This window comes from Cladosporium halotolerans (assembly GCF_011745625.1).
Source record: "Cladosporium halotolerans strain TM138-S3 chromosome Unknown Sca15, whole genome shotgun sequence".
Taxonomy (NCBI): Eukaryota; Fungi; Ascomycota; class Dothideomycetes; order Cladosporiales; family Cladosporiaceae; genus Cladosporium; species Cladosporium halotolerans.
The window spans coordinates 433984-449429 of record NW_027191466.1 but is presented as its reverse complement, the minus strand read 5'-3'; the positions used below and the strand labels follow the sequence as shown (position 1 = coordinate 449429).

Here is a 15446-nt window from a genome sequence, read left to right as displayed (position 1 = left end):
TGTCTGTAATCCTAGCACGCTGATGATCGCTGTTGTTGATGACATATTCCGGAGAGTCTGACAGCACGCAATCTGAGTCGTCACTGTAGACTCGATATGCTCTCGGAGGCTGACAGCATTGATAGCCAACTCCAGGCGCACTAATCAGTCTCAACGTTCAAGCCCAAGGAGCGGTCCGCGCGCAGTCCGATATCGAGGCACGACTTGTTGCTGAGAGACCATATCAACGAGGTTGAAGGTCAAAGCCTTAACTCCCATGTACTCATTGGGGTCTAAGGCTCTGTACGTAATACGCATCCAGCAATGGTCTCGCTCGTCCCGGCCGGAGGCGTGCCCCGGTCTCATTCCGCCCAAGATCCTTCGACAACCCAAGTTAGAGAACCCATTGCCTAAGGTATCCGCTCGAGATGCTGGCTCGTCGATGACAGAGTTTAGTGCTTCCTGGTCACCGTGAAGGCAGTAGTCGTATCGCTGTGAGCGTGCCATATGTTGCCTTCACCTTGTTCCTGTGGCGCTGTCGCGACCCATTACGTGAATTGCTCGAGGACGGCAGAAGGATGCACTCTGTCGAACTGATCCCGGTCTTCAAAGACTCGATAGTTCAAGCTTTGTTGCATGTCGAATGCATTATCAAATCGTAGGGTGTCTTCAATGTGATAGCGAAGTCGCCACTTGAATTCCGCCCATTCCTCGTCACTCTCGTAGGTAGAGCGGTAGATCACCCAGCCCCAAGTCTGATGGCCATCCTCCTGTAATTACCTTTTGGTGTTGTCTGCATTATTGAGATTCGTTTCACGGTCTGGTGTCCGTTGCGAAGGGGTTTCCAACCTTTGGGCACGATTACGAATGCGATCTAGAAGTTCGGCCTCGGAAAGAGGCATCGCAAGTGATCTTGGGGATGGTGCTTTGGTGGCGTCGAGCAGGTGATTGATGGTACGTGCCGTTCAAACAGAGTAAGAGGGAAACGGCCGACTTCCAGGGTCTAGAGTGATTCATGCCATCTATCTTCCCTACAGACAGAAGAGTGGACTGTATGCACTACAATGGATTATCATATGTTCTGGTTCTGGGACAGCGTGAAGAGTACTCGAATCCTCTAGCGCTGAAACAGTGGGCGGGATGGGCAGCCGATGCGCGCTCGCTCGGCTCACCTCCGTCACCCATTGCGAAGGGAAGATATACATCTCTGACCTGTTACGGTCTTAAATATTTCACGGGCATGTTCGCCGGGCAGGTCACGGAGCCAGAATCGCGTGTCCTCGGAAACGAATCCTTAACCGGAATCACACACGCCCTTTGCAATCCGATCGTAACTACCCGTATTAAATCTTTACTAAGACTGAGCAACAGCTACCAAACATTTATCCGCATTACACCAGGCGAGCGTCATGATCAAGCCGGAAGAGCACGAAGCTCTTCACCATCAGTCGCCTTGGGTTTTCGTCGCCACCTCGTCTGCTCTGGCGGTAGCTCCTGTAAGGGGATGTTTGCATAAAATGGCGTCGAGGGTGTGCCGCAGAAACATCCTCGTCTTGTGTTCTCCGCATTAGATCTCCTCTGGACCTTGGGCACGAAGAAGTGCGAGCACAGCGCTCCCAAGGCCATGCAACCCGCATAGGAGGCCAGCAAATATTGGATATCGGACGAATTGGGGTCGTTTCTGAGGGACGGGATGTTGAGGATGACGATTTGCACCAGAACGGCACCGAGCTTGCCGAAGGCGGCGGCGAAGCCGTAGAGGGTGCAGCGGAATTTTGTTGGGAAAACTTCGGCTGGGATCTTGAGGTTGTCAGTGGCTCGCGAGGCAGCATCAATATTGAACTCGTGTTAGCGATGGACTTACGATAAACGTCAACGTGTTCGGTCCAGCGCTGAACAGGAAAGATATCAAGTTCCAGAACATGATCAGCACGATGCGCAACTCGCCTTTCTGAAAGAGCTTGTCAAATGTTGCTGCTGCCAAGGCCAGCACGATGGTGAGCAGCGAGAATGTGAACGTAAGCATGTGCTTACGATTGACCCAGTCGATGATCGCGATGACGAAAATCGACCCGGCGATGGCGGCGATCGAGAATGTGAAGATGCCGTGTCTCATATTTTCTCTCAACTTGACTTCGATGGACTTTTCTGTGGCGTCGTCGGTAATAGGCCCGTAAGCCCACAGTTTCTCAAGAGTCGAAGGGGCGCTGAAGCCTAATCCATCTACGAAGCTGTTAGACATGTGATAATTTTTGCAGAGATTTTGGAGTATTGAAATGATTGGTGAAGGGAGGTAAACGGAGGCGAACTCACAGAACGCAAAGTCCAAGAGCGCCCAGCACATCGACGTTCCGAATAGATCGGCCCAGTGGCCTTCGACATAGAGGAAATGCCACATCTTGGACCAGGAAATCTGGTCTTCAACTTCGTCTTGATTTTCGGGCTGCTGGATTCGTGTAGATGCATCCGAGTCATCATGGCGTGTACCAGTAGGCTCAATCTTTTGCAGGGGCGTAGTCCGCAAGACTTCGTACGTGTACCTGCCACTCTCAGGCATGAAAATGCGAAATCCGAGTGCCAGAAGCGTCGGAAGAGTCCCAATACCGACGACGTATCGCCACTGCTTATCAATTTCAATCTTCGAGTCGCCGAAGGCTTGCAGTGTTGTTAAACCAGCTCCGTAAGCACACAGTTGACCTAGTGGCTGCATGAAAAATACAGTGGCAAGCATGCGGCCTCTGGCTTCTGTAGATGACCACTCTGCTGCAATGCAAGCGCTAAGGGGATATTCTGGTAATGACATGAGCACGGTGTCACTCATACAGTCTCATCGATCTCACCTGCGCCGATCCCTATTCCCATGATAATTCGCCAGAAGAATATCCAGCCATCAATGTCCCACGTGTGCGCGGTGAGGCCATTCACTGTTTCTGAGATGCCGTTTGAGCACTGAAGAAGCCCAATCGTACTTGTGATTACAATGATGAGTTCGATGCCGTATAGCGACTTCCGTCCGTATCTATCTGCAAAGTAGCCAAAAGCAAGCTGACCAAACGCGGACGCTACCAGCGTTGCCAGGTTGAAGTATAACGCTGTTTCGTGTTGTCCCTCGCCCCAGTAGACGTAGGACAGGGCCGGTAGGATCACATTGGAGGCAAAGAGGTTGTAGGAATCTGTAAAGAATCCTGAAGCCGCGACTATAAGGACAAGCCAGTTGAATCCAGAGTCATCGACCGATCGCATGAAATGCCGACGTGCTTTTTCTAGAGTCTATGAAAATGTGAGTCGAAGCGATGCCCATAGGCGCAAACCCTCTTTACCTTTCCTGCTCCACGCGCCTCTGGATCTCTGCCCGGCCAGAAAAAAGAGCTGCCAGCTTGGCCCATGATGGAGTTCTAAGGCATCAGCTTGTTCGTCGTTCAGGGATGGATGTAGGGACGTAGGGTGTGTACAGGAGGAACAGGCGTCGTGTTTGCGTGGTATTCGAGGCTTATGAGGGCGCCTCGATCCGCATCACTCTCGAGTGGCTGCGGCTCAGGTGTTCTCGCGGCCGCACGCCCATGCTGGCCTGGGCGGGCAACTTGCAGCCTCGCCGGCGTGCATACAGCATGGCTTCACTGGCCAACGACGGGCGGGAGCAGGCAGTCCGGTGTCCGGTGGATGCGGAAGCCTATGCGAACGCGGGTGTGGCGAGATACCATCGTCCAGATCTGGTCACACCAAAGTCGGTTGCAATGGCTGAGAACGGAGGCGGGCGATTCGAAAGCCAACAGCATGCGCCTGAGGCAACACGTGGGAAGTCGGCATCCCTGCACGCCCACCAACGCCAACACCACCACCGAAGCCACCAGCGCCGATAGGGAACAGAACGAGCTGCAGCGCAGATGGCACACTATTCATGGCTTCCGGTGTCCTATTAAAATCAGCGATTGGCGAGGCTGCTGCCAGAGGCCGCCCCGCGGCTGTCCTGGCACGCGAGCCGCCACGCTCTGCAACCCAGCGCAAGGCCGCTCATCAAGCCTTTTCTCTCCCGGCCCTGTGTCGCATCCCGTGAGGACCTATCATCATATACACTTGATACCAGTATCACGAATAAACTTTCCCTGCGAGTCACGCCGTCTGGATGGCTGCGAGATAGAATATGCCCGGATCTGGATCGTGCGGTGCAGGTTTCATGTGCCCTGGACTCCGACGCGCATCGCCTGATTCACCACGGGATATGGTTTGCATCAGAGCAAATTGCATTGTCAATGGACCCTCTCGTTGCACAACGCACCAACAGTAGCAGCCGTTCCCCGGGAAGCTCTGCTTCACCTGCAAGCAGGCAGCATGGCGATGGCGACGTCCGGATGGAAGGCCTTGTCATTATTGTTCTAGGGGAAGGAGAGCTCAGACCTGAGGTGATCGACTGTTTGCGACCGAAGCTTCGAGTCAAATCGTCCGACTACACATGGCTTGATGAGAACGACAATGTGATCCTCAACCATGTCTTCAGAGATTCGTTGGCGAGCCACCATCCGTGGAGGGATGATACCACGCAAACTCCTTGGACTGTTGATTTTCACACCGGCGAGATGAATGTGTCAGAAGTTAGATGTCGTAACGACCACCAACAGACACACCACAAATCCATGTCGTACGAGTTTTCAAATTCCAACGACTACGCACTCTTCCACAGCAAAATCCGAGGCAAACAATTCATACGCGAGTACGAAATAGAATCCGTCGCTTGGATGCATCGCGGTACTCACAAACAAAAGAGGCAATGGATTAAATTATGGGAGTCAAGCGCAGAGACTTCTGTGACCATTCCAATCACCCTCAAAGGCCCCGGTCCTGCTTCTCATTGGAAAATCAAGCATGTAGAGATTACAGCATCCTGGATGAAATGGGATAGAGTCAAATATAAGGAAGTCAAAGCCGAGGTGAAGAAGGCCGACAAAAAAAGGTCATCCTCCAGCGAAGAACCAGCACCACTTCGACGGAGTTCGTCATCCTGGCTCATGTCCATTCGGTCCAATCGATCCAGTCCGCCCGTGGCAAATCCATTGGAGCAATTCACAGTACCGCCAAGCTTTACCCAAGAATGGCACAAGGTTACAATCACGTTCAGCGAATCCCAAGGTACGATTGTTTTCTCTCCTTTTTTTTCCACTGCCGAGCATTGCTGACACCTTACAGTGAGAGATGACTTCTTACGAGACGTGACAGCAAGTCCGATCGCAATGCCGTATTCTCCATTCTCAGCCACACCGACCACAGCATGCTCGCTATCACCACCAGCATCGATATCAACGGCTCCAGTCGCGCGAACAGCGTCAGTATCGGAAACGCCGCCCACCAATCCACAATCATTCAAAGAAATGACCCCTTCTGAGCAGTGCAGTGATTCTGATTCCGGAGATGAGTCATCACTGGACATGTCCTTGGATGCCCCAGATGCTCCAGTGCATCCTAGTCACCAAGCACTTGACTACACGCGCGTCGGCGGCCCTGCAGCCAGGCCGCGCGCGATTTCTGCGTCTTCTTCACAGTTCTATCGGAAACTCTCAGTGACTGAGGACGAGTTCCGTATTCTGCGAATTGCACAAGGCGAACAAGACGCCCCACTTAGCTGCTTCCTGCACTATCACAGCCTCAACGCGCCGCCCAAGTATGAAGCTTTGTCGTACTGCTGGGGCACGGAGGAGGCCATTCGCGAGATACCTGACGGGGATCTCAGAAATTGTTATGTTTCGGAACATTTGTGGCGTGCCTTGAAACGCCTCCGAATGACCACGCAAGATCGTTTCGTTTGGGTCGACGTGATATGTATCAATCAGCAAGACGTCGACGAGCGTAACCATCAGTTGCTCTTGATGCGCCACATTTATGCCAAGGCACTGAGGACCATCATCTGGATCGTCGACTTTCATCCTGGCAAGCGCACATGTTCGCGGGCCTTTCAAGATGACGAGGACATCGACGAGGACATCGGACTTACGCTCTGCATGCTTCCAGGCCTGGCAGAGACTGAGCACGAAAATGCTGCCGAGGAACTACGAAATCACCTTCAGCGGCTTCGACTTCAGAGCGACTCAAAAGGCAAGTCTGAGGTTTGGTGGCGGAGACTTTGGTGCATACAGGAGTACCATTTCTCGGCCAATAAACCATATGTCTATATCGGGAGACATGCTGTGACATGGGACCACTTTTATGACCTGTTTGGGGCCGCCAATCATCCGCTCACAACATTCCAACAACTCGGGCATAACGCGCCCAAGTCCCTTCACGAGCTGCTCGTACTCGCCGGAGCCTTCAATTCTACTGACCCAAGAGACCGCATCTTTGCATTGTTGGGTATGGCGTCCACCGCTGGTGCTGCTATGCCGCCGGACTATCATCATAGCGTCATCAGAGTCTTTGAAGAAGCTGTTCTCTACCTCATCAAGGAATCCTCCACCGTCGACGTGCTGATCGATCAGCGCATCACACGGTCGGTTTGGGGCAGAGATCGGATTGAAGGTATCATTCCCACCTGGATTCCGGATCTCACTTGCCTGCTTAAGACAGGAAACGTAATCAATTCGCGCAAGAAGACAGGAAACATACTCGATGCGGCCGGGGAGAAACAAGACACCCCAGAGAGGCTGAAATACAACGCCGGTCTTCTCAACGACAAACCACCGACAATGCCTTACGTCGAGCTGAGTAGCGGAGCCAGTCACACTTCTACCCAGGACGGATTCAAACACGACATACCGCGGACAATGCATTGCCGTGCCTGGTACTTCGACGTCATCGAAAAGCGCACAATGGGCAAAAATGTTCCCGAATTTGAACAATCTCCCGGCGGCTGTCTCATCTACAACAGTCGAGGAATTAGAGGTGAAATTATCGACTGGATTCTCGAAGAGTTAGAATACGACTTCGAAAAGCTGTATGAGAGCGAGAAACGGACGAAGCACGATCTGGACTCGAATCCGCGGCTTGGTCTACTGCTGCTCGACTATCTTCTTGAAGGCCGTCGAAGTCACATCTTAGAGCTGGAGGAAAGGATCAAACCTTCAAAAAGGGACACAGTCATGTCCTATGAACACCAGCGGAAAGAGGACCTAGAGTACGTCTTCAAAGAAGGCAAGCTCTCTTCTATCGATGTCAGCCTAGATGCTACATACGTAGAAAATCGCTGGAACGTCAAAGTCTCCCGCTTCAGAGACAAGAAGCGTTTCGTGCCCGAAAGGCTAAAGCCAGCTTTCAAAAACCGCAACAAATCGGATCACAGGAAAACGATTGAGGATGACTTCGAAGTTGCCCGCGAGCTCGGTAACCTGTTCGCGTACGCTCGTGGCACCCACGGCCGCTTCTACCTCAACAAAACGAACTTCGACGCCCCAATGCGCAAGGACGTCCTCGGGTGCTCAAACATCGCCGAGGTCCAAAAGCTGCCCACTCAATTCGAGGCGGGCGATATCGATATTGAGTTTCACGAGTACAATGCTAAGAGCCGGGAGAGAGACTTCTTCAAAACGAGATCGGGATTTTTGGGATTGGGTCCGGCGTGTCTGGAAGTCGGCGATAAGATCGTCGTGCCTTTGAGCGCCAGCCGGCCGTTCATTCTCAGAGAGATCCCGGGCGAGCCTTGGTTCCACACACTCGTTGGAGAAGCCGTCGTTCCGAGTATAATGAGTGGCAAATGGGCTCGATTGGAGAAAGCCTCGCGCGCGGATTCGTGGACGGAGTTCAAGATCAAATGAGTTCAGACACTTCACCTAATTACCCATACTTTACGGTCTTTTCACGACTCCAAACGCTACAACTTTTGCTGGCCCAGTTGGCCCGCAATTCCACCGGCAGCAAATGTTCCCATCGCGATGGCCTGTGGTACCGCCTTGAACGGCGTCGCGCAATCACCGATTGCGAACACGCCTGGCACATTCGTGGCGTAGAAAGGCGAAATGGTCTTGATGAACCCCTGCTCAGTGATCTCTAGCCCCAGCTGCTCCACAAATGGACCATTAACCTCCGCCGGTGGAACCGCAACCTATCGCTCATGGTCAGCAACATTTCAAGCGGTTGCTGGCGCGAGTACTCACCAGAAAGGTCTCCTCTCTCGCCTCGCCATCTCCGAAATGCACGAGCACGTCCGTACGCTCTGTCTCTTTGCGCTCGATCGCTACGATCTTCCTGGGCTCGACAGTCACGCGCTTGCCTTCGCTGGCAGTTTTCATTCGTTCTGCGACGCTCGCGTCGCCATTTGCATAGAGGACCACATCTTTCGCCAGTGACGCAGCCATCCCCGCCATGTGCAACGCCATGTTAGGATCAGTGAGCATCCCAGAAGCAAAGATCCCAGCAGATTGGCCGCCGGCTTCTTCGTAGCCGTGGCAGAACAGGCAGTGGAATCTAAACGTTGTCAGTAGACGGATAGAGAGATGGGAGCGATGAATCACGAACATAGACTTCCCCCATAGAGTACTGAATCCTTCAATCGCCGGAACGAGATCAGTAACCCCAGTCGCCAGTACAACTTTCTTTCCTATCGTCCTGCTCTGCTGCCCGTCAATCGCCTCGAACGTGCCGTCATCGAGCTGCCGAATCGTCTCGACGCGCGCCTGACGGAACTCGATCAGTTTGTAGCGGTCGGAAATATTTTGTCGCGCGCTGGCCCTGAACTTCTCCGGTGGTTGGTGGTCCCAGGTGATGACATTGTGCATGCGGTCCGCTGGGTGGTTGCGGTATTGCTGCGAGTCGAACACGACGGCGGTGTAGAGTTGGCGAGCGAGGCCGAGGGCTACGGAGAGACCGGCTGGGCCGGAACCGATGATGAGGGCATCGTAGATTTTGGGAGAGGTGGTCATGGTGATTTTCACGCTCGCAACAATAGGATGGAGCATGCGACGGTTGAACGGGTGGGTTTCGAAGAGGTAAAGCAACCGGCTGTGTCCTACTAACAATGTAACAACTTCTCCTGTTCCCTGAGCAGATTCTAATCGACTTTTTAAATATTGTTTTCGTCGGACGATTTCGCCTAGAGCCCCGTTCGTGGATCACTCCGTGGTTGCATTGTTTCCGGGGCTTCGTACGCGGTGCTCGAAAGTGTCCGAGCTGCTGAGCAGCTACCTTATACTGCTCTGTATACTGTATAAGAAGTCTCCGAGCTATGCGAAGCCTGTATTCGCATGTCAATTACTAATTACACACTCTCATGCGGAAGATACAGTCTTCCGCGTATTTTCAATTGTGCTTGGCCTCAGAAGAGAGGGTGCAAACGAGGTGCTCGACATACTGGACAGTCATATTTGGCCTGCGCAAAGCTTGACGTGCCCCATGGAGCGTACCTCGCGCCGCAAGCCGATCATACCCTCGATCTTGCAACCTACAGAACCGCATGTTTCATGGCATTATCCTTTTTTGCATCGATCAAAGCCCGGAAGGTGTTGGCCGAAAGAACCATCAAGGTAGTTTCACTTACTCTTGGCACCCATCCGTATTTACTACGTTGGGTTCCTTCGCTTCTTGTGCAGAACGCTATCTTTCTTGGCTCACCATTCACGAGATTGCAACTTGCTGAAACTAGGAGCATGGCTTCAATGGCGTTTAGAACAAGCATCAGCCAAGCGCCTGGTCAAGTTTTCCCTGCGAGAAAGAGCCCGCTTGCTGAATGACCTTGATGGATAAGGTGAGTGTATAGAGCGGCCGTCGCTGGTGTGCCACCAATCTTCTTCCGGTGCTCGATCGCTTGTCGCAAACCCTCACGTGCACGGCAGCTCGTGTACTTTCGTTTTTACTTGGCTTCACGAACGATGCATTCCTCACAGCTTCTTGCTCTCACAGCCTTCGCGGCTTCTGCGATTGCACAGTCGTCTTCTACCACCAGCAGTGCTTCCAGTCTTCCAGCTGAGGTTACCGGCTGCCACGAGCACGGAGCCGGCGAATTCTTCTGCTTCGATGGCGATGACGAGTGGGAGGTCGTTTCATCTGGCATGACTGCCGAGACCCTTCCGAGCGATTTCGAAGACTGTCATGGCCATGGAGAGGAGCTGTAAGTTGCACCTGACCTATCTGGCTGAAGCTCGAGCTTACAATAATCAGGCATTGTGTCGAAGGGGAGGTCGATGCCACTTTGGCACTCGCTTCGTCCGAGGATGAGGGTGAGCAAGATGACAGCCATGACCACGATGAGTCCCACTCAACAACTTCTGCCACCGCGACCGCGGCGGCTGCGACTGGCTCCTCTGCCATGAACGGAACTACTACATCCTCTTCGTCCTCGTCCTCGGCGTACCCGCCTGCAGTAACGAGCTGTCACGCCCACGACGAGACTGAGCTCTACTGCTTGGACGGCAGCGATGAGTGGGAAGTGACTTCGGAGTGGGACCAGAACAATCCCCCCGAGAGCTTCAATGACTGCCACAACGATGGTGACGAGCTGTATGTCGTTCATCCATGACTTCTGAGAAACTTTACTGACATAGACAAGGCACTGTGTTGGCGACAGCGGTAACGAGGCTACGCTCGTTGCGGCTACTGAGGCACACTCAGCTGAAGACGACAGCCCGAGTAGCACCGCCTCTAGCTCAGGCACAAGCGCAAGTGCCAGCGCGACAGCTGCAAGTAGTGACTCCGACTCAGCAGCCTCGCCGTCTGCCTCCATGGGTCGTGCGGGTATCTTGCTGGCTGCATCTCTCCTAGCATACGCTGCGTACGTGTGCTGAGTGTAAGCACATCCAAGTCGATGGGTTTACTGCAACCCGACGTCAGACGGCTTTTCGGCGGCTCAAGCTTGTATACTAGAGAGAACATCCCTAAATATGAGAACAATATTGCAAGGCGCACCAAGACATGCAGAGATGCCTTAAAGTACCTCGCTAAATCACAGCACCTGAGACAGCTTGGGCGCTTAGGCTTCATGCGTCACGCTGAGATTCTCAGCCTTGCCCTTCAGCTTGATTTTATCGGCCCCGGTCTGTAAACCTTGTCCTCCCTGCCCTACTAGATACCATGGAAGCGTCGCATGGTTGCCTACAATCGGATAATCTTCGCAATGAATTCCCCACTCGAGAGGACCTACTCGTCGCGGAACCAATACCATGGAACTGTCGTGCGTGATCAAGCTCGAGTGATAAACGGCAACGTCTATGGAGACGTCCACATAGGTGAATTCAACCGCAGAGGTCTGTGAGCCACCATCTAGCTCCGACAACAAGTCTACACGTGCTGATGAGGATTTTCTGGCGTCAGATACTATCCTGGACAGCTTGTATTTTGACGGCATGGAGCGCTACCATGACCGTCCTCTGGACAATCACCCGGGCACATTTGACTGGCTTTTCGACGAGCACTCCAAACGCCTCCTTTGCAATCGCTGCTCGAAGCTCAATGACTGGTATGACTCTCAAGTGTGCGAATGCCACCGTCTCAAGGGGTATGCGACTCGACTTAGGTACTAGCTGGAGACTTCGGAAGAAATATTTTGGATCCATGGCAAAGCAGGCTCGGGAAAGTCGACTTTTATGAAGTTTCTCCTAGAAAATGACCAGACGCAGCGGTGCTTGCGCAAATGGGCAGGCAAGGAAGTCTTGACGGCTGCCTTCTTTTTCTGGAAGGCGGGAAGTGACAAGCTGGAGAAGTCACAGGAAGGCCTTCTCCGGGCTCTTTTGTATCAAATCTTGCAACAACACCCTGAGCTGGTGTCATCGACGTTCCCTGTGAGATGGAAGTGCTTGGAACGATCGAGAAGGGCAAAACCTTGGACGAGGAAGGAGCTTCTCGACGGTTTCCGCTTGGTTCTCAAAGAGGTCTCGATCGAATCGCGATTTTGTTTCCTGATCGACGGACTCGATGAGTTGGAGGGAGACCACAATGAACTCATCGCTGCTTTGGATGCTCTGAACACATCGTCAGCCGTCAAAATCTGTGTTTCGAGTCGCCCTTGGAACATCTTCAGGACAGCATATATGAAGAATGCTAACACTCAATCTACTCTCCACGAGCTGACGTCGCAAGACATCGACGTCTATATTACTGATACGCTCAATGCTCCAAGACGAGGAGCCGTAAATTTGCAAAGAAGCGAACTAGCTACATTCCGGCAATATATTCGCCAAAAAGCAGAAGGAGTCTTTCTATGGGTGACGCTTGCTGTCAAGGACCTGAGAAGAGGCATCGATGAAGGCGACAGGTGTGGGGATGCTGCAAAAGAGATTCAAAGCGTATCCAACCGAGCTGCAAGATTTCTACCAGCACATCTTCGACAGCATCGAGCCCATTTACCATGTGTACACGGCTCGCTTGATTCTAATGATGCTACACGATTCTTTGTTACCTTCTTTGCTGGAAACTGCCTTCTTGGAGGAGGATGTCGAGAGAAATGGTTCAGTTCCATACCAGTGGACTCCAAAGAACCTCTCCGAGATGCAGAGGCTCGAGAGCTATGCAATCACTTGCGTCAACAAGTGGTGCAGAGATTTTGTAGCGCCTTTTGATCGATTCGCAGTTCGAGAAGATCTCTGGGAGCGTCGTGATAACTTTGTGACCTTCAGCCACCGAACGACGTATGAGTTCTTCCGGGTAAAAGCAGAACAGGACATACTACTTGATTTAGCAGGAAGTCATTTCTGTGAAGAATCGACCGCCTGGAACTTGCGCCTAAGAGTTCTCAGTTGCGCGCCTGGGGTAACTGAATTCGGAAGCCTCGTGCTTGATGTCTTTGACAATGACTTCAAGTATCCACGGATATCTTCGAAGGACGCTCTGATATCAGCAGTGTCTTATTCAGATGCCCTCGGTAACACTATCTCGAGCATCGATCAGCACCACTGGGCTGCAGAAAAGCTTGAGTCCAATATTGCGTCTCGAAAATACAAGCTTGTGGCTTTGCCGACGACGGCTCTGCAGAATAGCACTCTGCTATCTCATCTGCTGTCTTATGACTGTACCGGTCTTATTCACTATTTACTAGAAGCACACATCGCTTCGCTCACGATCGGGCAGAAGCAGCTCTGTCTGGAACTGTATTGGTATGAGATATTCTGTGACCTTTTTGACGTGCAAAAGTACTTCCCCGAAAGCCTAGACTTGTGTCGCGATATATCTATCCGACTCATTGAAAGCGGAATTGACGTCAACAAGCCAATCGAAAGGCCCGGCCCGTGTCACTACAGCATTTGGCAAGTCTTTATCTTCTGGATGTATTATGCAGTCCACTTGGGATCCTTCGACGCCTCACAGGATTTAATCTCTGTTGTTTTCGGCACGTTCCTGGAATGCGGAGCCGATCCTTGGGCGGTCGTCGCTGACTCACGCAGAAATTACTCAATTACTGATGTTGAGAATCCAGAGCCTCTGGTAACACAAGTGATGAGCATTGCAGACATTCTAAAGGGGCTCAAATTTCCTATATACAAGGACCCGGCGTTTGATGATCGACGGATCTCGATAATGGAGAAAATGGAAAGGCTGCTGAACGCGGCGAAGGCAAGGGCGACACCCACGCCTGTATAAAGACCAACTACCCCCTCGCTCCCACGTATCACCCGAGGCAGGACGGAACAATCACGATGGAGAGATGTCGTCTAACAATTTCTCCAATCAAAATCTAGAGATACGCCCGATTCAGTACGACTCCACCGCCAACCTGCTGCGCATCTCCGTCTTCGATGTGGATCTTGATCGAACCCGATGACCTATCAGCCGAAGCCTTCAGAGCCTCGTCGGCCTTCTCCAAGGGATACCGGTGCGTGATGAGTTGTTTGAGATCGAGCACGCCGTGCGCGAGAAGGCGCATCGCTGTGGGCCACGAGTGGTGGTAGCGATTGATAAATTTGAGATCGACCTGTTGTCATGTCAGCATGGCTCTGGCTGGGACCAGCAGTTCTGGGAAGACTCACCTCCGCCATCGACAAGTGCATGAAAGGCAGCTCATTCATGATCGATTTTCCGACACCAATGACAATCACCTCACCCGCAGGCCTTGGCACATACGAAGCAGTGATGACACTGCTCTGTATGCCCGTACACTCATATACCAAGCGAGGCACATCGCCTCCCTTCTCCGCGACAGCCTCACGCACAACGACCGCCATCTCCTGCGGAGACCTGCTCAGGTCGACCTGCAAGCCAACGGCGCCAGGCACGAATTTCTCGGCAAAATCCAGCCTCCCGCGGTCCAGGTCCGTGATGATCAAAGGACACGCACCAGCCGCCTTCGCAATAGCGAGAGAAATAAGCCCGATCGGCCCCGCGCCGAAAACGACGCCCGCCTCGCCCAGCTTGAGCGGGCCACGCTCGAACCCTCTCAGCGACACGCTTAAGGGCTCCAGCAGCGCGCCGTCCGCGTAGGTCAGCTGGTCGGGCATCTTGTGGAGGTAGTCGGCGTGGTGGACGTGGTAGCGGCGCATGCTGCCGGTGTGCGGCGGGACACCGGAGAACTTGACGTCGAGGCACAGGTTGTAGTGGCCGCTGGTACACTCGAAGCAGTGGCCGCAGGGGACGCCAGGCTCGATGGAGACGCGGTCGCCAGGTTTCAGATGGGCGACGTCCGAGCCGGTCCAGACGACCTCGCCGGCGCCTTCGTGGCCCAGGCAGTGTTGGGCTTGGATTTCGAGGCTGCCGATGCGGCCAGTGTGCCAGAAGTGAACATCGGAGCTGGAAGCATCGTTGGTCAGGGCGCTTCGTCGAATGTGTCTTGTTGGGATGATGTGAGCTTACCCGCAAATCCCGTTACATCTTACATGGACTATACATTCGTTTGGTTTAGGGTCGAGCTCCGGCGACTCTCCCATGAAGATCTCATGCTGCTCATTGGTAAACAACGCCGGATTAGGCAGAGGCGGTTCGAATTTGGCCATCCCTTGGGTGAACGTAGACGGATTGGTACAGGTGCAGGTCCAGTAAAGCTAAACTGGAAAGGCACAAAGGGCAAGTAGAGATTGAGAGAGGAAATGTGTCAACGCGAAACAAACCTTCAGTAGACAGGAACAGCACAGCACAGTGACGAAGTGGTATTTACTAGCGAAGAGGGTTGGGTGACAGGGCTCGAGGTCACTATTCGTAGCGGTGATGTCGAGAGTCTTGTTTCCGACCCACGATTTGAGGAAGATTGGGGCAGTTTGGGCGGGGGAAAGTCGAGCCACCCCGCGCGTCTGCTGCGGCTGCCCTTCCAAGCAACGTCAGCTCAACGAAGAGCGTTTCGACCTGCCGCTTTGCTTTTTTGTGGCGCTCTTTGAGAGAGGGGTACAGGCTCTGGTCCACGCCATTATCAAATATGCCTCTCGGAATGCGGCATCTTAGAGGCAAACGTGGCGATAAGAAGAATCTTCGTGCACCCAACATACGCTTATGCAAGGAACGCGCCTGAATGTCGGCAATCTTTCTCTATTCTCTTGCAGATCTCCGTCATGCCGTCATTTTATGCGGAGTTTATATGCCTCTATGGCAGCATTGCCGGCTGCTCCGTCCTTTGCCTTGCCTGATTGCCGTGTTAC

At 52.9% G+C, this 15446-nt stretch overlaps 5 protein-coding genes across 5 annotated transcripts; 2 read left to right on the top strand and 3 right to left on the bottom strand.

Annotated features, from left to right (window-relative positions):
• Nucleotides 1–1197: 1197 nt before the first annotated feature.
• Nucleotides 1198–3698, bottom strand: WHR41_05530 (uncharacterized protein). The gene is made up of 5 exons (XM_069374135.1): nt 3300–3698; nt 2820–3249; nt 2293–2769; nt 1844–2202; nt 1198–1779 (listed from the first exon to the last, which is right to left on the bottom strand). Exons 1-5 carry the CDS (start codon nt 3363–3365, stop codon nt 1393–1395), a joined length of 1719 nt encoding a protein of 572 aa, XP_069229482.1. The 5' UTR covers nt 3366–3698; the 3' UTR covers nt 1198–1392.
• A 1284-nt stretch (nt 3699–4982) lies between these two features.
• On the top strand, nt 4983–7715 carry WHR41_05529 (uncharacterized protein; the record flags this gene model as incomplete). Its single annotated transcript, XM_069374134.1, has 2 exons — nt 4983–5103; nt 5161–7715. The coding sequence occupies 2 exons, from the start codon at nt 4983–4985 to the stop codon at nt 7713–7715; spliced, it is 2676 nt and encodes an 891-aa protein (XP_069229378.1).
• On the bottom strand, nt 7679–9059 carry WHR41_05528 (uncharacterized protein). The gene is made up of 3 exons (XM_069374133.1): nt 8416–9059; nt 8055–8364; nt 7679–8002 (listed from the first exon to the last, which is right to left on the bottom strand). Exons 1-3 carry the CDS (start codon nt 8853–8855, stop codon nt 7772–7774), a joined length of 981 nt encoding a protein of 326 aa, XP_069229377.1. The 5' UTR covers nt 8856–9059; the 3' UTR covers nt 7679–7771.
• A 545-nt stretch (nt 9060–9604) lies between these two features.
• On the top strand, nt 9605–10804 carry WHR41_05527 (uncharacterized protein). The gene is made up of 3 exons (XM_069374132.1): nt 9605–10003; nt 10054–10392; nt 10442–10804. Exons 1-3 carry the CDS (start codon nt 9765–9767, stop codon nt 10674–10676), a joined length of 813 nt encoding a protein of 270 aa, XP_069229384.1. The 5' UTR covers nt 9605–9764; the 3' UTR covers nt 10677–10804.
• A 2508-nt stretch (nt 10805–13312) lies between these two features.
• On the bottom strand, nt 13313–14810 carry WHR41_05526 (uncharacterized protein; the record flags this gene model as incomplete). Its single annotated transcript, XM_069374131.1, has 3 exons — nt 13313–13795; nt 13851–14607; nt 14671–14810. The coding sequence occupies 3 exons, from the start codon at nt 14808–14810 to the stop codon at nt 13559–13561; spliced, it is 1134 nt and encodes a 377-aa protein (XP_069229383.1). The 3' UTR covers nt 13313–13558.
• Between the last annotated feature and the right edge of the window lie 636 nt (nt 14811–15446).

Coding starts and splice junctions, on each gene's coding strand:
- WHR41_05530 (XM_069374135.1), bottom strand. CDS start 3,365: ATGGGCCAAGCTGGCAGCTCTTTTTTCTGGCCGGGCAGAGATCCAGAG. Junction 2,770..2,819: donor GGGAATAGGGATCGGCGCAG/GTGAGATCGATG, acceptor TGTCATTACCAG/AATATCCCCTTAGCGCTTGC. Junction 1,780..1,843: donor CGAACACGTTGACGTTTATC/GTAAGTCCATCG, acceptor GACAACCTCAAG/ATCCCAGCCGAAGTTTTCCC.
- WHR41_05528 (XM_069374133.1), bottom strand. CDS start 8,855: ATGCTCCATCCTATTGTTGCGAGCGTGAAAATCACCATGACCACCTCT. Junction 8,365..8,415: donor ACTCTATGGGGGAAGTCTAT/GTTCGTGATTCA, acceptor GACAACGTTTAG/ATTCCACTGCCTGTTCTGCC. Junction 8,003..8,054: donor CGAGAGAGGAGACCTTTCTG/GTGAGTACTCGC, acceptor CATGAGCGATAG/GTTGCGGTTCCACCGGCGGA.
- WHR41_05527 (XM_069374132.1), top strand. CDS start 9,765: ATGCATTCCTCACAGCTTCTTGCTCTCACAGCCTTCGCGGCTTCTGCG. Junction 10,004..10,053: donor CATGGCCATGGAGAGGAGCT/GTAAGTTGCACC, acceptor TACAATAATCAG/GCATTGTGTCGAAGGGGAGG. Junction 10,393..10,441: donor CACAACGATGGTGACGAGCT/GTATGTCGTTCA, acceptor GACATAGACAAG/GCACTGTGTTGGCGACAGCG.